Below are 19,605 nucleotides of genomic sequence, written 5' to 3'. Positions count from 1 at the left end.
GTCCTTCGATTCTACAAAATACGCTAAATTGCTTATATGAATTGTCAAATGATTATTTGAGTGGTGCATTTGCAGGCAATCCCTGAACGCAGCACAACCTCGTGTTGAATTGTGGGAAGGCGTTCCATCAACAATCATGGCCGACGCGTTTGGAGACGGCCTGTTCAGCGTGTTTGACGATGAACAACAAACGAGTTCCAGCAAAACTCCGCCCGTCTCCGCGGCTCCAGATCCAGGGTAAAGTCTTTGTGGTTTCTGCGGTGCAAATATTGTTTAAAAACCCGCAGCTTCGAATGTACACGAGACGTTAAACGAAATATCATGTGCGCTCGTGACAGTGAAACGGTCCGCTAGCATCGTTAGCTTGGGTTAGCATATAGCATTTAAAGTGCCGGTTTGTGCTAATAAGCCCCAATTAAAAACGTGTTTTATGAGTTTTTATCACATATTTACCTTATTTCGGTGAAACTTGACAGGGAACCGCAACTACAACGTATACAGTTGACTTTTACTATTATTTTGACAATGATTTGTATTTTGAGTAGCATGTTATATGTTTAAAAATGAATTTCGGGAAGAAGTAGAAAATGTAAATACTTGAGTAAAGTAAATATACTTAGTTACTTTCCACAACTGCTTCCATGAGACTGTGAATTTGGAAGTTGTCTTACATTCGCTGTAACCTTCCTGTGCATATTTAGATTCATTTAACCGAATCTTGTCTGTCTCCTTCTTTCTCTGCTACAGGAAATCTGGAGGTAAAAATGGCACCGACAAGGATGCTGGACCCACCGGCCGGGTCAAGAGGGAGGCGGACAGTGACGGTGGCGAGGAGGTGGTGTTCGGGAAGAAGCCTCGAAACGATGCAGCCTCTGCTAATGACCTAAAGTAAGTTGAGCTACGGTTAATCCCCGTAGGCTTGTGGAGGAGAATGTGCTTTAAAGTCGTTGTGTAGGTAACCTTTTCCTTTTGTTGACTTTAGCCTTGCAGAGTTTATGCCCCAAGTGAAGGTGGAGCAAGTGGAAACTGTGGAGGGATGCTCGCATGAGGTAAAGGAGGCAAATCACACACTCTGTTCAGACCCGGTCCGAACATCCATCCTGAGAGATCCAGTCACAAGTGGTCCGCTCTAAGTTGTTTGTTTGTTCACATCAGGCATAAAAATGCGTCCAGAATGTCTCCTGTGAATTCTCAGATCTCACTCCCCTGAATATAAGTAAATAACCATGTAGGTCGTTTCTGTTTTGCAAAGACCAAATGTTATTGTTGTAACCCAATCTGAGAAACGTAAAAGTACTTTAGATTTACTCTAAAGCTCTGAAGGGTCAGAGGATATCAGCTGAGTAGGTGGTCCTTCATATGTGCTCCAGGATGCATTTTCATTCACACAGCAAAAATAATGTTACCTTGGATCTCTAGACGCATTGAGGATGTATTTGGATGTGTTCACAACTCTACTTGGCGCGAGTGATTGAATCTCTCAGGATTGAAGTTGATACCAGGTCTGAAAAAAGGCCAATGGATCTTTTTCTCTTTTGCAAAACTTGATTTACTGAACATATTTCTCCAACAGGTGGCTCTGCCTGTCAGTGATGAATATAAACCACTGAAAGCTCGAGTGGGGAAAGCAGCCAAGGTTTGTTAATATTCTACCTGTGGGATTAACTTAGTTTGTTGGTTCCAAATACAAATGTCTTTTGTTTTTATTTTTGTTTTCTTACGTAGTATTTGTTTTTTGTTGCTCTTGCAGGAGTACCCTTTTATTCTTGACCCGTTCCAGCGTGAGGCCATCCTATGTATTGACAACAATGAGTCTGTGCTTGTGTCTGCACACACCTCCGCTGGCAAGACTGTCTGTGCTGAGTGAGTATTCTCAATTAACTATACATTAACGTTTTAAGGAATATATGAGACACCTGAGTGTGTTAAACATGAATATGTTCCAGTAATGATTAACTTGCAACACTACTTTTTATACGCGAGGGTGCCGAACCTTCAAATACAGTGGAAACCGGATATAGTGATCAGCCGTTTATATGAATCAAAAAGCTTGGGACAGAATCATTCCTATACAAATGCTGTTTAAATAATCCTTTTAGAGTAATCAAGTAGTCCGCTCATAGTGTTCATTTTGGGTCTTTCCATACATGAAAACAAATAGAAACAAGGCCGGGATTCCCGCCTATTGGGAACAAGGAAGTCATTTTCTTTCAGTGAAAAATGTGATCTCATTGAAGCGTATGACAAATTGCCAAAAACGAACCAACGAGATGCAGCAAAGAAGCTTGGTGTTCCTCAGGCCACCTTGTGTAGAATACTTAAACACAGAGAAACAATCATCGCTGCTGGCAAGGGAGAGAGAAAACGACTTCGCACTGGTAGAGCACCTGTGGTGGAAGCCGCCCTCTTAAAGTGGATCGATAATGCCCGGTCATGTAATGCCCCCTTGAGTGGGGATTTGGTGAAGGAGAAGGCGGGAGAATTGGCAGTGAAATTAGGAGAGGACAATTTCAAAGTTTCAATCGGCTGGTTCGAGCGGTTTAAAAAGAGGGAGAACATCGTCTTTAAGAAATTGCATGGTGAGGCGGCTGAGGCTGACATTGTTTCACACGACGAATGGCTGGAGGACCAGTGGGTACAGTTGAGACAAGAATACGCAGATTCAAATTGGGCCAAGAGTGGAAGAAGATTCTCCTGCTTGTTGACAACTGTACAGCCCATGATGTTAAAAACACAACACTGAGAAACATCCGACTTGAGTTCCTGCCAAAGAACACAACCTCCATTCTCCAGCCCTGTGAGCAGGGGATCATCAGAACAGCCAAAGCTTACTTTAGAAAAGAGATGGCCCACAGTGTGCTGTGCCACACCGATGAGGGAAGCAGAGTTACTGCTGTAGACATAGCAGATAAAATCAGCCTCCTGGATGCTGTTCTAATGCTAAGGGATGCCTGGGCTGATGTTGAAGCCTCCACAATAAGAAATTGTTGGAGGAAAGGAGGCCTAGTCATTTCACCAGTGGAGGAACTGACAGCTATTGATTCAACTGCTGAGATAAACACCGCAGAGTTTGAGCAGTGGATTGCAACTGATGACAGTTTGTTAGAGGCTTTTATGGATGAGGACATCGTCACAGAGGAGAGAGAGCGCTTTGGTGTGGATACCGATTCTGTCGGCAGCGAGGAGAGAGAGGAGGAAGAAGATAAGACCCCTGTGCTATCCCTGGCTGAGATGAGAAATGCAATCTGCATTTTAAGGACTGGTTTGCTGCATTTGGGTTTTAACAACTTTGACCTTTTGCATTGTTTTACAAAAGAAGTGGATTTGGTTTTGGACAAATCCACGATACAGGAATCAATCAAGTTTGTGAAATGACTTATTTTCATGTGGCGCATGAGACGACTAAAGAGGGGACCTCGTCCTTTTGTTGCATTTTTTTTTGTGACAAAGTTCAGAATATTTTATGAACATATTTGTGTTAAGTCAATCAGTAAATCTGATTTAATTTGTATTGACCATATTCACAAATCACAATTTGTCTCATAGGGCTTAACCAGGTGTGACATCCTCTGCCCTCAAAGAGTGTGTAGAATTTAGTGACCTCTAGTGGTGAAGTTGCACGTTGCAGCTGAATACCCCTCACCTCACCCTCTCCTTCCAAACATGAAAGGGAACCTGCGGAAGCCTTCAGTTGTCATAAAAACCAGTCAATAACATTCAGTAAATAGTGACGCTGTTCATTACATTATTTCATACTGTTGTGATGTAATAAATGTGTATGAATATCAAAGATAGTTATCTGCATGAGAAATAACGTGACATTTAGAAAAATATGTTCTACTAAATGCTTTTAGCGATCGGCTTGACCCCAGACAGATTATAAGCGGTTTCCACTGTAATAGCTTGCTTCTACCAAGGATAGTGACTGCTGAGAAAATGTGCCAAAAAGTACTAAATTTAATTATTTTACATTAATAGATTTGCTAGCATTTCCTCTGTGTGATGTCTATGACAAATGACATACATTTTTCCACACATCATTGTTCACAGTTTTGTCATAACCTTAATTCTTCGTATGCCTCTACGCCGGCCCCAGCCAAGGAATTTTCTTCAACATTTTGCACAAACATTCACTTGAATTAAAATGTTCTAGTCAAAGGCCGGAGTTAAGGTCTCGGTGGCCTCACAAAATGTTGGTTTTTCTTCAACATTATCAGCTTGAGGGAAAGTTTGGTTCAAAAATTCACTTGGCCTCAAAGGTCAAGGTCACAGTGACCCCACATTCCTGTCATAAGTTCCTGTGAATGTGATGTAAATCAGTGACCTTATCTGAAACTGCAGTCACAAGTTTGTAGATGCATGCAACCACAGTGCTGCTGTCAGGTTTACCTCAATCTTGTCAATAAGTTTGTCAGATATATGATCTAACCTTGTTTATCTCCACCTTGTAGATATGCCATAGCTCTGGCCCTCAGAGAGAAGCAGAGAGTGATCTTCACCAGCCCCATCAAGGCTCTTTCCAACCAGAAGTACAGGGAGATGTATGAGGAGTTTCAGGACGTGGGACTGATGACTGGCGACGTCACCATCAACCCCACAGCCTCCTGCCTCGTCATGACAACAGAGGTGGGTCACAGTGATGTGTAAAAGAGAGGAGGCATCATTAGATTTGTACGATATCAGCATTATTGAAGGGTGGTCATTGGAAAGTAATGCTGAGATTTCGGTCTGACACCACAAACTTCTTTTCTCACAGATTCTGAGGAGCATGTTGTACCGAGGCTCAGAGATCATGAGGGAAGTGGGGTGGGTCGTCTTTGATGAGATCCATTACATGAGGGATGCAGGTGTGTACATACTGTAATACAAATGGGACAGACAAACTAATGACCAGCTCCCAGTGCAAAGTAAAGTGACTTTACTGGACCTTACCTTTCAGAGCGTGGCGTGGTGTGGGAGGAGACCATCATCCTTCTTCCTGACAATGTGCATTATGTCTTCTTGTCGGCCACCATCCCCAATGCCAGACAATTCGCTGAGTGGATTTGTCACCTACATACGCAGGTGAGATGCAGCAAGTAATGAAACAATGCTTACACTTCGTTAGTCTGTTCACTTGTGGAATAGCATGAACACTTTTACAGTCTACTGCCTAAGAGATGTGAGGCAAAGAAGCTGTGTGAGGTGAAAGAGACAGGCTCATGTGGGTGTTAGTTAACAGCTACTGTGGGTTTCATGTTTTTCTTTTTTCTATCCTGTTCTTACACAACCTAATGTCTTTCTGCCTCGTGTCTCCTAGCCATGCCATGTGGTGTATACAGACTATCGTCCCACTCCACTGCAACACTACATCTTTCCAGCAGGGGGTGACGGTCTCCACCTGGTGGTTGATGAGAATGTAAGTACATCCACAGGACTGCACTTACTGGAGTTGCGAGGGAGAGTTGGCCAATTAGTGATAAATGAGTCCTGTAGAAGTCTATTTCTGTCTCCTGATTTTGAATGCATTATTTGGCATTAGTCTTCTCTAAAAGCTGCATGTTTTCTTCAGGGAGACTTCAGAGAGGACAACTTCAACACAGCTATGCAGGTGCTGAGGGACGCAGGGGATTCTGGAGGCAGCGGCGGAGGCAAATGGGACCCGAGACGAAAAGGAGGCACTAGAGGTGTGTATTTGTGTCGGTTCTCAATTTTATAAACCTATAAGTGTTGTCGGTTGATTCATTTACAATTCTGCCCTTTACGTAGGTCCATCCAGTGTTTTCAAGATAGTGAAGATGATCATGGAGAGGAACTTCCAGCCCGTCATCATTTTCAGCTTCAGCAAGAAAGAGTGTGAGGCGTACGCTCTGCAGGTGGCCAAACTGGACTTTAATAGAGGTACGTGAACACGTGCTGCGATTCAGCAACATATGTGCTCTTATCTTAACGTGTGTGTGTGTGTGTGTGTGTGTGTGTGTGTGTGTGTGTGTGTGTGTGTGTGTGTGTGTGTGTGTGTGTGTGTGTGTGTGTGTGTGTGTGTGTAATTATTTCTTTTACAAACTTGTAGTCGGCCTGACCTTTGAGATCAGCAACAAGAGCAGTGATTCAGAAGCCCGAGCACCACTGACCTTGTTATCACTGAGTAAATCTCCTGCACTTCTGTTTAAGTTGGCTTATGCAACAGACCTGCAGAATTTAAATGCATAGCACAAGGTTCACGTCAGACCCCTTGAAACGGTAGATCAATGGCAGCTAATGTGTTCTTGGCATGTGACCACTTTTTCTTTTTTTTTCACTCAACTGAATGAGGTCAAATATAGTCCAGCAAATTTGACTTGCTGGAAATCCAAACTCTCTGTTTTTACAAAGCATAAATCCTGGTGGCCTAACTGTGTTAAAGATAAAACATTTTCCAGTCTTGTGCTTTCTACTTTGAGTCACAGCCTACATATTGTGCGCTTCGTAATTTCATGATATTTTCCACTCACTGGCATGTCTGTTATTCCAGTAATTAAAAATCCATGCTTATTCAGCCAGTAGTAAAAGCTCTGTCAGCTTGACATCATGAATCTCTTCTGGGCTAAATTATAGTGCTTTACTGTGAGCTGTGTTTTCTCTGCATTTTGCCATTTGTCAGCTGTAATGTAACACTGTCAGCACATTAAAACAATGAGCATATCTTTGGCTAGCTTCAGACTTGTCGAGCAGATTGTCCTTGCACGCTGCATCGCCAATACAAATACATTTTTGTGATAAATTGTTGAGGCATTTGTGTAGGGAGTTGAAATTAGGCAAGCGAAACCACTCTCCAAAATCCAAAATACTTGGCGAGCCGAGGTGAATGGAGCCTCCCCGCTGAGTGAATATGGCTTATTGAGTGTGCTCAGCTGGTCCTGCTAGTTGGTTCAGTGTACAAGTGAAGTTGCTTCATGAGGACAGGTCTCTGCTCTATGGGAGATAATCCAGCCATAGATGGAGCTTGGTTCACTTCCATCTGCTCCAGGCTTTTATTTTTTAGTGAAATACAACAAGCTTAATGCTAATGAAGTCTTACTTCCATGATACATGATAAATGTCTTATAAACCAGGTTTGTTTTAATGCTGAGCTCTTCCAACCCTGGAGGCCTCTTTTCTGTCAACACTGCCAATGTCTTTTTTTCATCAATACTGCAAAAAACAAATGGAAATATTCAGCCAAAGATAATCTCTCCTTTCCAGCAGTTTCCTGTGTTTTGAGAATCTTTCTTAGACAAAGAGGCCACCCGCGTCCAGTAATAACGTTCAGATAATTTCATTTGATTGCAGAAAATGTTGAATGTAGAAAAAATACTATATTCCCGAAACTCGAATTATTCCATTAACTTTTTATGTTTGTTTAAACAACAAAGAAGCTTTCATGTCAAAATGTGAGGGATGATGTTCTTTTTTGGCTCCAGATTGTATCACCAATTCTCTGAATGGCCCACAGTGCAAATCTAGCCATTTGCATTTTTAAATTCAGTTTCAACATGTTTTCCTTCTATTCATTTGCCATTGAAACTGTTTCAAACATGCACCCGAACAGCGGATGTTGATGTGCTGGAAACAAAAATATCGTGCCATCACCCAGGCACCACCCTTTGTCTGAAAGCTCTCGAGATTTGTCTATTGTTCTGAAGTGTCTGACCCGTTTTTTCATATGTGAAAGATGAGCTCTGGAAAATGTCCATTCCCAGTTTTCTGCATAATTTCTGGAGTTCATGTGAAAACGGCTTTAGAAACTGAACATCACAGTTTACCCAGTGGACACAGTATCTAGGCAGGTTGTTAATGAGTTCCTCTGTTTGGGAGTTTATGCTGGTTATGATCCGGGGATGGGAGCCACGTGGCTCTCCGTCCACCCCCTTTCTTCCTCCTCTACCTTTTCTATGTGTTTTCTACTTCCATCCTTATTGTCTTTGTGTTTCTCTTTCTTGAATACTAAAAAGAAGCCCCCCTCTCGGTCCCTCTCTGTTGTGAGCTGTGACACACAGTTTCTGGGCAGTGTTTGTGGAATGGCAGAGCTGTGTTGGAATCAGGGAGCGACTGGTGCTGAAACACAAACCAGCTGAATGACTGCAGAACATTACTGACGAGCAGTAAAATAATAGAAGGGACTGAGTTTTATGCAAAGACTAAAAAACATACATACCCATGTTCTGTTGTTGTGATGCTGACCTGCAGCAGCATCATATTTGCTTTTTTTTGTTGTCACGTGAGGTTGGAAAAAGTCTTCATCACATTGAGCCAGAGCCAGATATTGAGCAATTAATGGTCCTATCAATGTGATTGAGTTTGTCCTTCTGTTCTTAAATTTCGATTTTTCTCTCACTTGTCCTTGTAGTTCACTTCAAGTTATAGAGATATTTTTACTTTCCTGCTCACACACCATGTTAAAGATCTACTCAAAGATGTTCAGCCATGTTCAAGTCAGAAAACTGTAAAGGTCTATCCAAAAGCTTCAGCTAGTGTTTGTTGTAGTATTTTATGCTTTGGATCATTGCAGAAACCATCCTTGCAGTATTAAACAAAACTACTGGTCTGATTTTAATGAAGGAAGAGTGTAGTATGGGCCAAGGGAGAACCCATTCACTTTTGGAGCAGATTCAATTAAGGATTCGGGATTTTCTTTTCACTTTAATATGTAGGTTTTTTTTGAGACGTGTTAAAGTTAATACACAATCCTCAGCTCCTCCAGCAAACATGTAGAAGTGTCCTTGGACATGATGCTGAACCTTAAATTGAACTTGTTGTGTGAAGCAGTTTGAGTGGGTGCCAAGACTAGAAAAGTGCTCTAAATGCAGTCCATATAGACGTTAGAGTTTATTATAGTCTGTTATAATCCTGCTCTGTGGAATTAATGATGTAAAGTAGATGTCCTGGCTGTGATGTTTGTTCCAGAGCCATGATGTACTTATTGTGTGGCATAGCTTTATAACTAAACAGTTAAAATAAGTCCAATTGGCACTGAAGTTGTTTGGTATTCACAGTTGAGACTGACAAGTTTCTGACTAACACAAGATTTCCCAGAACGGTCTCATGAATAAAGACAGACCGGTGACTAAGTTTCCAAATGGATGACCAGCAGCAAACAATGTAACGTGATTAGCAGGACACTGGTGGCAGTGGCACACTTGTTGCATTCATCTTTAGCAGATTAGATTAATTCATTGTTGGTAGGAAAGTCTACATAATGACACAAATTAGAGAAACATTCTGATGGTTGCAACATCAGATAAAATCTCGAGTCCATCTGCCAGCTCCGGTCCTGGGTGGTTGAAGTTTTCCTGCAAACAATGTCCTAAAAAAAAAACCTCTCCCCATTTGTCCCTTGTGAACTGTCCAACACCGCGTGTGTGAGCTTGCGCATGTTGAAAGATTTGCACATGTTCAGGATGTAAGAAATGGCTTTGTTGTGATATTTGGAACATTTTCTGAACAGATATGAGCGGATGCTAATGTGATTCTTTTTTTTAAATAACAGATGATGAGAAACGTCTGGTGGAGGAAGTGTTCAACAACGCCATCGACTGTCTCTCCGACGAAGACAAGAAACTGCCTCAGGTGAGGAGACCTGGACTCTCTCACAACTAACGTGATGGATTTATAAACAATCCAGGTTGTTCTCGCTCCAGTTTTGGAAGCCAGCGCTGTCGCCTCGTAAAGCCTCAGAAAAAAGAGAACAACATCATTTTCTACCAAGAGAAGACAGTTAAACAGCCTCAATGTAAATAACTGGACACATAATGTCAACACAGGCTTTAAACGCTCTGCTCCTGTTATTCGACACTGCTGTTGAGTTATGTTATGAAACCAGCCGTGTCAAGGTAACCATGTGTAGATCGCTACGTTACAACCACACATTCCACTTCAAGGTTTCAATGCTTTTCCATTCTGTCTCTTTGTGTCTCGATGGCTATCATCTAAATACCTGGTGAACTTCCAATACAAATACTGCAAACAATAACCTACATATTCACGCCTTTGTTCCTCAGGTGGAGCATGTGCTGCCACTGTTGAAGAGGGGAATAGGTATCCATCATGGAGGCCTGCTGCCCATCCTGAAAGAAACCATAGAGATCCTTTTCTCCGAAGGTCTCATCAAGGTAAGACTGTCTCTGCATCAAGATGCTTCAAAAACATGATTTAACTAGACTGGTATTCAGTGGAGTGCATACCTCCACCATGCCCAACAGCCCACTTACATTCAGTCAAGCTGCACCAAATGGCACACACTCATCGATATCAGTTTCAAAAATATACCAGATTTTATTTCATCAAGATCCATTAATTATTCCGTGGGAATTTGGTGACACTATAATTTATTTTAATGTGCAAAGTTAAAGAAAGTGATTAAAAAGACATCCTGGTCACCAACATATTACAGGCGTGTGTTGACCCAGCACAGAACACAGAAGTGCAGTTGTAATAACACTTGAATGACTTCAAGGCTTAATCAGAAGTCAAAACACTGGACAATGATTTATACTACGACTTTTATAACTATAATAATGTAATCTACTAGAAATGTGGGCTTGCATGTTTCTGGCCTCTGCAGAGCCATTGAGAGTGAAGTCACTTTGCTTTGCCTCAATCTTTTCTTTTCTGAAAGCACAAACAGTTACCCATTGAATATCGCACTGTTTTAGACAAATTGGCTTTTTTTGAGGAATTTATTAAGCCTCTAGAAAACCCACAAAGCCTTCTGGTGAGAACCACTCGCTCAACACAAATATAAGTTTACAAGCCAACTCCACAGGACGTCATTTTCAAGCTGTGCTGACAGTGACATACTGAGGATGTTTTCTTAATGCCTTTTATTCTCTTTCCAGGCCCTGTTTGCCACAGAGACGTTTGCCATGGGCATCAACATGCCAGCTCGCACCGTGCTCTTCACCAGCGCACGCAAGTTTGATGGCAAGAATCATCGCTTTGTAAGAGCACACTGTTAATTTTACACGTTTTTCTGTGAAGCCATATTTTAAGGATATTTTCTGAGTTTTATCAAATTAGTTCTTGCTAACTACATTTTTACCTCTGTTAATGTTTAAGAGATTATGTTTTTTTAAATGATCTTTTTTCCTCACTCAGAGTGAGAAAAACCTCATGCATCGTTGTGTTTTGGTGTATTAACAATGCATTTTCAGTATATTTGAAATGTTGAAAACTACCTGTCAATTATTGGATGTCTTTGCTCCAGCACATACCTCCACCAAAGGCCCCAAAGTCTCCTTTGCACCAAATATCTTGCACACACCCATAGATCACCCATCATTCCCTGAATTTGTATCAAAGAGTCATGAATTATTCCCTTGGAAATAAGTGAAAATGTTAAACAATCTGCCCCAAAATGTAACGGTTTCCTCCCTGACCCATACCGTATCCTTCCACCAAGTTTAATGGAAATCCGTCCAGTAGTTTTGGTAGAATCATGCTTAAAGCACAAGCCAACCAACCTACAAACAGACTGGGGTGAAAACCAAACCTCCTTGGCAGAGGTAATGCTTTTTTAACACCTTAACATTAATCATACATGCAAAATCCTCATAAGAACATAATTGTTTGCTGTGCACTTGGCAAATAAAAGCAGGAACTGGAGTGAGCCAACATTTGATGCAGACCAGTCATCCATTTCTGGAGACCTGTCATGCATTTCTGTGCCTCTTTATAGGAAGCTGCAGCTTGTCTACATAGTTTGTCCCCGTTTCTGTACCTGCAATGAGTGTGGGCCTTGGTAGTAAAACTCCCCATAAACAGGGCTATCTCTTTAAAGCAGCTCCTGCTTATCTGGCTGCGAGGAGCTGTCACACACCGGTTTTCTCTGAGGCCTTTATATGGTCTTCAAGTCCTGCAGCTCGCATCGCCACATAAACAGCCACGTATTGACTATAAGAGCCCGTGGCTGTGTGAGCCGTCACTTAGAAGCACCCTTCATCATTTCACTTCATACACATGGAGTTCAAGCTCTCTCTCTCACACACACACACACACACACACACAGACACACAGACAGGCTTGACGAGAATGTGAGCTGGAAACTGCCCTCCAAAAAGTTCATCAGGAACATCTGGTGCCTCTGACGGTGCCAAAGCTCCACGCAGGCACTCGCACGCTTCAACACACAGCTCTCATTCCTGAAAACGCACTGTGTTTCAAATCAGGAGCCGGTCCCTCAGCATGCCTGAAATGACAATCAGATAGTTTCAGCACAAAATAGAATAGCATCTGTCTTTTTTGCTACGTTTTTTTTATTGCTGAAAGACCAGTAGATATATAGTTAAATCCGAGCCATGTGTGATGCAGAGAGTCGGCCTCAAAGACCTGAGGAGCCTGGGGCAGCTTGTCCCCCACGAGACCCGTCATCTAGAGTTGTACAAATACTATAAAAACATTTAGTTATTCTCTTCTATTATAAATATGTTCTCTCCATCCTCCGTTTTTTTTTTCTTCATCCTTTATCAGAACAACTATATATTCTATTGCAAAGTAAGGTATTATTCACTAACCGATTTCTTTCTTCTTAATATGTGTGTTTTCACGTGGCTCAGATCACATCAGGTGAGTACATCCAGATGTCTGGGCGTGCAGGGAGGAGAGGAATGGACGACAGGGGAATTGTTATTTTCATGGCGGATGAGAAGATGAGTCCGTCTGTGGGCAAACAGCTACTCAAGGTACTTTACCGAACACGTTCAGGTTATTTTTCCGAACGCAGCTACTAGCACACCTCTTCACTTTCTACACATTCTTCTAATACTTCAAATAGTTCAGTGTTTCCTATTAACTATCTAGAGTGTGGCAACCCACCCGCCTAGATTTTAAAGGGGTCTGTGTTAATGTAAAACTGTAAGTTGGCGCTGTCGCAGTGTCGAACTCCGAGGGTGTCTTGGAGAAAGATGTTGAACACCTGTGGTTCTGGCGTCTCATAGCTCACAATTGCAAAATACTCTTCTGAGTTCAATTTGGGGAAACGTGACTTCAGCCTGAATTTACTCAGACCTCCAACCTTCCTGGCACCGTTACCAAATATTAACATTATCAAACCTCAAAATGAACCTCAGCTGTATAGTTTTAGAATAAAAACATACATTTTTTAGGTGTGTTTCTAATTTGACTGTTTTTATTGTGCTGTGCAGGGATCGGCAGACCCATTGAACAGCGCCTTCCACCTGACCTACAACATGGTGCTGAACCTGCTGCGTGTGGAGGAGATCAACCCAGAGTACATGCTGGAGAAGTCTTTCTACCAGTTCCAACACTACAGGGCTTTGCCTGGCGTGGTGGAGAGTAAGCTTTGTTTTTCCATATGTAGCTCTGCACACTCCAGACTGGAGGAGATTTTTTGCCATTAGTAAGATTATCACCTGCACCTCAGCTATTATCATCAATAATGACTCTACATATTATTTTCTAAATTGTTTGACTTAAAAATGTCACTCAATAGTAAACATTTCTGTAATTTCTCACTTACAAAGTTGACCTCTTCAAATGTACAATCATCTTCAAAATCCAACAAAAGACATTCAATTTACCATCAGATACAACAGATCACATCAGATCTTCACATTTAAGAAGCAGGAACATAATATTTGCATTGATTGGCCCGTTATTGAGTAGCTCTTGGTTGCATTTAATGACATCTGTGGTTTTCTGTGCAGAAATAAAGAAGTTGGAGGAGCAGTACCACGGCATTGATATCCCTAATGAGGAGAGCGTGGTCACTTACTTTAAAATCCGACAGCAGCTCGCAAAACTGGGGAAAGAGATCCAAGAGTTCACCCACAAACCTAAATACTGCCTCCCCTTCCTGCAGCCTGGACGACTTGTCAAGGTCAAACCTCACACACCGAAACCAATGACAGGACCGTAATCATAGACGTGTACGTGTTTTTACTTTATCTCTGTTTTGATCCAATAGGTGAAAAATGAAGATGCTGACTTTGGATGGGGAGTTGTTGTAAACTTTTGCAAGAAGTCTAACGTGAAGGTGAGTTCTCATGGTGTCGCATGTATGTGAACCCATTAACAAAGGACTGTGACTAATATACATTTTCCCTGTTTAGACCATTTCAGACTCCGAGCCGCTGTATGTGGTGGAGGTTTTGGTTCACTGCAGCAAGGACAGTGTCAAAGAATCTGCCACCGAGACGGCAAAACCTGCTGCTGCGGGGGAGACTGGAGAGATGCAGGTGAGTGAGACAAACATATCCAAACACACATCACTCACACTATATACATACACAGGTTTGATGCCGCTGCATTTCTATCAACCCGTTTTATACCCATTTTTATTTTCCATGTAAACAAAAGTGACACATCGCCAACATTTTTGCGCTTGACTTGTGACGGGCCCGGATGGGTCAGGTATCAACGCTCTGATGGGAATTATACGTCACATAATTTCGAGATGAAACCATTACATCATGGTGGCGAGAGAAGGAGACTGCAACACTCCTCAAATTGACAAAGGAAACAAATGCTACAATTGCGTTGTCTTAATATTTCATTGAAGCAAGGTATGAGTGCCATAATAAAAATTGTTGACTTTCCCTTAAATTCTCAAAATTTCTATAGTAAAATTACTTGAATCTTGACACACAGATAGTGATGGTCGCCATGGACAAGAGTGAGATGAAATATGTCACCTTAGGAAATTGAAAAAAAATATATATATTTCATTGAAGCAAGTTATGAATGCCATAATGAAAAATTGAGCTGAATGCTTTAGTTTTCTCAAAAACTCAGCAGTAAAATCACTTGGAACTTGACACACTGACAGTGAGTGTCACCCTGAACAAGAGTGACGTGAAGTTAGAGGTTCTTGTTGCACCCTCTTTTTCTGCTTTGGTTTAATCCCACCCAACTAAAGACTAATCCAAACCCAACTGTCTTTATCTGAATGCTTTTAATATTTACATCAGGGTAATTGAAATTAACTCCTGTGAAGTTTGAGTAAAAATTTTAAGGACGCTTTGCCAATAACTACTGTGATTTGAACCTGTTCGGGTCCAGGTGGTCCCAGTGATGCTGCATCTCCTGACTTCCATCAGCTCCGTTCGTCTTTACATCCCCAAAGACCTGAGGCCCTTTGACAACAGACAGCTCATGCTCAAGTCTATTCAGGTAAAAGAAACTGCAGCCATCTTGAAACAAATATATTAAAACTGGTAGACCTTGACATCTTTATCTGAATTGGTGCCTCTACATGTTTTGCCCTTCAGGAGGTGCAGAAGCGTTTCCCGGACGGCGTTCCTCTGCTCGACCCCATTGACGACATGGGCATTAAAGACCCTGCTCTGAAGAAAGTCATTCAGAAAGTGGAGGCCTTTGAGCACCGCATGTACTCCCACATCCTGCACAGTGACCCCAACCTGGAATCTGTGTATTCTCTCTGTGAGAAGAAAGCGCTGGTGAGAAACTGCGTGTGTGTTTCAGTTTGTGTTTGTCATGTGAAACCTGTTAAATGTCAAACCCTTTTGAAAGCGGAATCATTTATCCACAGTTGGCTGTTGTTACTTTTGAATTATTAATACTTCCCTATTCATTCTTTAATCTTTTCGATTCATTTTCATCAGCTACAGTTGTTAGATTTCAAACCGTGACCTTCCTTTGTCTTTTCCTGTCAGACAGGTTGGTTTTAACGGCTTATACACTTATACGGACAAATAGAGGAAGAAAGTAAGGACCTTACATCCACAGGGCCTCAGCCTGAGTCATAGGTCAGAACAGAAAAGCCAATCAGATAATGATCAAGAAAAAAAGGCTGTAAAAAGACACCAAAATTAAAAGGAGCGATGTAAATACGTACCTTTTATATCAGGGAGACATTTCAAAATCAAAAGAAGTAAGGCTCATGACGAGACTGAACATGCAGTTATAGAAAAGTCAATACAATAAACATCAAAACATTCTTAGTCCCGTTCAAATATAATATATGACTTCATCCAAATATATTGGGATTTGTTTTTCCTTCATGATTTAACCAGTACAATGTCACTTGGCTGATATTTTGCACGAAGTGTTATTATTGCACTGTAATATAATAAACATACATCAGTGTATGGCCGCTCTTGTCGTGATCTGCTGGGAGCACTGGAAACCTTTTAGCGCTCATCTTCGTATGTGATAGATTTCTTTTGCCTCTCAGAAGTGCAGCTTACCATGAGGAATGAACCATGCTGGTGAAATCTTAGTGTTGTAATGGGTGGTAAAGGTTGAAGTGGATAATGAACAGATAAGCAGGCAGATGAACATCCATCACTATGTTTGTAATGAGCTCATACACATAATCTTTTATGAGCCCTGGAAGTCACATTAGGTGAAGGCTACATGGTATAACAGTGTGTGTGTGTGTGTGTGTTTTAGATCGCAGCAGATGTTCGCACGGCCAAGCGCGAGCTGAAGAAAGCTCGCACCGTCCTGCAGATGGACAAGCTGAAGTGCAGGAAGAGAGTTCTGCGACGCCTCGGCTTCGCCAGCCCCTCCGATGTGATCGAGATCAAAGGGCGAGTTGCATGTGAAATCAGCAGGTAGGGAACGACAACAGATTGTATCAACACAATGACACAACTGTACACAGAATGTTTCCTACATAAGTCTCATTAATGCAACTTGGTGTCACTGTTTTTTTCCTATTGTTGCCGCCCTCCCAGTTTGAGAACCATTGCTTTAAAGCCACATGCAAAGAGCCGGCAGGTTGTGACTTGGGTAATCAAAAGTCCCATCTGTTCATTCACTCTGCGTTTATCTTCCCAGTGCTGACGAGCTGCTGCTGACGGAGATGGTGTTCAACGGTCTCTTCAACGACCTGACGGTGGAGCAGGCCACCGCCCTGCTGTCCTGCTTCGTCTTCCAGGAGAACGTACGGACAGACACACACACGTACAAAACAAATACGATTCCTCTAATCCGCCGCACAAACAGATATTAAGCCTTTTCCCGAACGCTGAGATAAACAGTTGATTCTCGTTTCCACACACTCGCATTCTTGGCCTCTTCCCATGCTCTGCAACAGAAACCTGAGGTTGACGTGTGTTTGTCTTCCCGTAATGATGCCTGTTCTGTCAGTGAGCTCATCCAGCATCAAATGTTTCAAAAAACTGAACTGGCTCCGCATCAGCTCTCTGAACTCGATAAATCACGTCTCCTATTGTCCTCGTCTCAGGGAACGACGACAAGTCATGTTAGTGTGTGTGTGTGTGTGTGTACAGCTGCTGTCTGTCATTAAAGACCACCTGCTGCTGTTGGCTCAAGATACTGATACTGTGTGAGAACGCAGCAAGTTTCAGTTGTGTTTGGAGTTAAGATCTGTTTCTTTTGTCTAAACAAGTTTAAGTAGCGATGTTGTTCCGTCTAAAATCCAAAATAAAGCAAATGTTTGAAATGGCTGTTACATTATCAGTGATGTCATTTTGTCCTCCAGGCCAGCGAGATGCCAAAGCTGACTGAACAGTTAGCTGCGCCCCTGAGACAGATGCAGGTGAGACGACACAAAACCGTCCCACGTTTGTTTCTGAAGGTTTGAGTTTGGTGGAAATGTTTATACCCATGTTTTTTTTCCTCTCGCTGTGTTCAGGAGTGTGCGAAGCGGATCGCCAAGGTGTCGGCAGATGCTAAGCTGGATATAGACGAGGAGACTTACATGAACCAGTTCAAACCTCACCTGATGGATGTGATCTTCGCGTGGGCCAATGGCGCCACGTTCGCTCAAATCTGCAAGATGACGGACGTCTTTGAAGGTGGGTCACTGAAATCAACATGCAACAGAGCGCAGGGGCTTCCTCCTGGCCAATGATCAGAGGTGGAAGATAACCAAAAGTATTTATTTACTCAAGTATTCTAATTAAGTACAATTATGCAGTACTTTACTTAAATTAATCTGTTTTATGCTACTACATTTAATAAGTAATACTTCCCTTTATATGTTTTCAAATTAAGATTTACATTTTAATGTTTGACAAAATATCTATTTTGAAAAGAGAAACAAGTTTTTGTCATCAACCCCCCCACTCTTTTGGAACCACCGCACTAATACATGATAAATAACTGGATATAAAGTTAATAAAACTGGCTCCACCTCAACAAGTGAGTGCTGCTGACACAAGAAAGCATCAATATTAATCACATACGTTACAGTTACATGGGCCGTTCTGTACTTTTACTTTGAAGGATCTCACTTCTTCTTCCTCCTCTGCTGAGCTACAACAAGGCTCTTGTAGCAACAACACTTCGCCCTTTGATTTATTCACTGTCACATGTGCAGCCGCTCTGAGGCTGGAAGAGGTTCACTAATTGATTTATTACGTGTGGTCTGATCCGAACCCGGTTCCAACTCCACCATTTCCCCCATAGTTTGTGTCTGTTAACTCCCAACAATGACCTCATCCGTGAAATATTGGATATCGTTGGAGGAAATAACGCTAAGTTGGGAAACTGCAGGGAGTTTGAGATCTGCTTGTGTCTGTTGGCAAAGGACAGAGATGGAGGACCTGGAAGTTTCTGTTGGGAGTATTTTCAGATGAATCTGAATGTTAATGCCATTTGGTTGTAAACTACAGTATTTTTCAGGTCTGTAAATTCAAATTAAACCAACAATACAGATTGATTATTAATTTATGAACAGAAATTTAACGTCCAACATTTTGTTCATATTCAGTGTTCACACTATTTGGGCCCATTGCTCCAGTCACTGACGTCAACAAATGACTGATAGGAGTCAAATCGTTGCTCGATCACCAGTCGCTGTGTGAACTCTTCGTGATCCGGCACGTCCCGGCCTCCGAATAGTTTTCTAGCAGACACTAATCTAGATGAAGCTGTGACAACTACAGCCAATCAGAGCGGACCAGACATACCGGGTTTCTCCTGGTGAAAGATTGTGTAGTGTCCTCAGTCAGTAGCGACTGCAAGACTCCAGATCACAAGACAATGAGTCGTGTAGAGTGAACTTGGCATAAAGGACTGACTCTATGCACCATCAGTTCATTTGTATTAATTAGAAGTGTGTTACTTACTTATTTTCCTGATAATAAGCAATAATTAGTAATTTCCTTGAAACTTACTTTAAATCAGGGTATAATAATGAAACTACTGACGTGTAGCATTTATATCCATTAGGGCGAGAGTGTCAATAGAGGATTCTAAAGTTTTTAGAAGTGTGATGTGTTGTGTTCTGCAGAAAGGAAACTCTTTATTCAACCATCACATGAATTAATTCATGTTAAATGTCAGTTAATCTGGGCAATAGTTGTGTATTTAAATAGAGAATCCTCACAATAAACACTGTGCGTTTGTGTGTCTGGTACAGGGAGCATCATCCGCTGCATGCGTCGTCTGGAGGAGGTGCTGAGACAGATGTGCTCTGCAGCCAAGGCCATTGGCAACACTGAGCTGGAGAACAAGTTCGCTGAAGGTAAGAACAGGAAGCAATCAATGGATTCAAGGACGACGGCCAATACCTCATGGTTTTAATCAGTTTTTTGTTCAGTCTAATGATACTTGAAACCTTTTGAAAGAGACGTGTAAAGTTTGAACTGTTTTGACAGACTTTTTCCATTATTTTCTAACCTTTTAAAAATGTATGTCCTTTTTATGCAGCAGAATGCG

At 41.9% G+C, this 19,605-nt stretch overlaps 2 protein-coding genes across 2 annotated transcripts in view; both read left to right on the top strand.

Moving 5' to 3' along the window:
• Positions 1-98: 98 nt before the first annotated feature.
• Positions 99-19,605, top strand: part of mtrex (Mtr4 exosome RNA helicase) — a 20,068-nt gene continuing 561 nt past the window's right edge. Inside the window, exons 1-26 of the mRNA XM_035141715.2 lie at positions 99-237; positions 748-888; positions 983-1,049; positions 1,574-1,636; positions 1,751-1,863; positions 4,452-4,626; positions 4,757-4,847; positions 4,940-5,064; positions 5,300-5,398; positions 5,552-5,666; positions 5,749-5,880; positions 9,485-9,564; positions 9,996-10,106; positions 10,833-10,934; positions 12,549-12,674; positions 13,137-13,287; positions 13,659-13,831; positions 13,919-13,987; positions 14,064-14,189; positions 15,013-15,123; positions 15,222-15,410; positions 16,366-16,529; positions 16,756-16,861; positions 17,423-17,479; positions 17,576-17,738; positions 19,307-19,411. Coding sequence (XP_034997606.1) covers positions 137-237; positions 748-888; positions 983-1,049; positions 1,574-1,636; positions 1,751-1,863; positions 4,452-4,626; positions 4,757-4,847; positions 4,940-5,064; positions 5,300-5,398; positions 5,552-5,666; positions 5,749-5,880; positions 9,485-9,564; positions 9,996-10,106; positions 10,833-10,934; positions 12,549-12,674; positions 13,137-13,287; positions 13,659-13,831; positions 13,919-13,987; positions 14,064-14,189; positions 15,013-15,123; positions 15,222-15,410; positions 16,366-16,529; positions 16,756-16,861; positions 17,423-17,479; positions 17,576-17,738; positions 19,307-19,411 — 3,055 coding nt within the window. The 5' untranslated portion in view covers positions 99-136. The remainder of the gene's footprint in view (positions 238-747; positions 889-982; positions 1,050-1,573; positions 1,637-1,750; positions 1,864-4,451; positions 4,627-4,756; positions 4,848-4,939; positions 5,065-5,299; positions 5,399-5,551; positions 5,667-5,748; positions 5,881-9,484; positions 9,565-9,995; positions 10,107-10,832; positions 10,935-12,548; positions 12,675-13,136; positions 13,288-13,658; positions 13,832-13,918; positions 13,988-14,063; positions 14,190-15,012; positions 15,124-15,221; positions 15,411-16,365; positions 16,530-16,755; positions 16,862-17,422; positions 17,480-17,575; positions 17,739-19,306; positions 19,412-19,605) is intronic.
• LOC124855068 (tigger transposable element-derived protein 6-like) lies at positions 2,166-3,526 on the top strand. The gene has a single exon (XM_047344563.1). The coding sequence runs from the start codon at positions 2,617-2,619 to the stop codon at positions 3,373-3,375; it is 759 nt and encodes a 252-aa protein (XP_047200519.1). The 5' UTR covers positions 2,166-2,616; the 3' UTR covers positions 3,376-3,526.

Source organism: Hippoglossus stenolepis, chromosome 18 (assembly GCF_022539355.2).
Source record: "Hippoglossus stenolepis isolate QCI-W04-F060 chromosome 18, HSTE1.2, whole genome shotgun sequence".
NCBI classification, from domain to species: Eukaryota; Metazoa; Chordata; class Actinopteri; order Pleuronectiformes; family Pleuronectidae; genus Hippoglossus; species Hippoglossus stenolepis.
The sequence above is the reverse complement of the archived record's forward strand: the minus strand, read 5'-3'. Positions and strand labels throughout refer to the sequence as shown.

Excerpts from the sequence above, each read along its gene's own strand:
- LOC124855068 (XM_047344563.1), top strand. The coding sequence starts at position 2,617 with ATGGCTGGAGGACCAGTGGGTACAGTTGAGACAAGAATACGCAGATTC.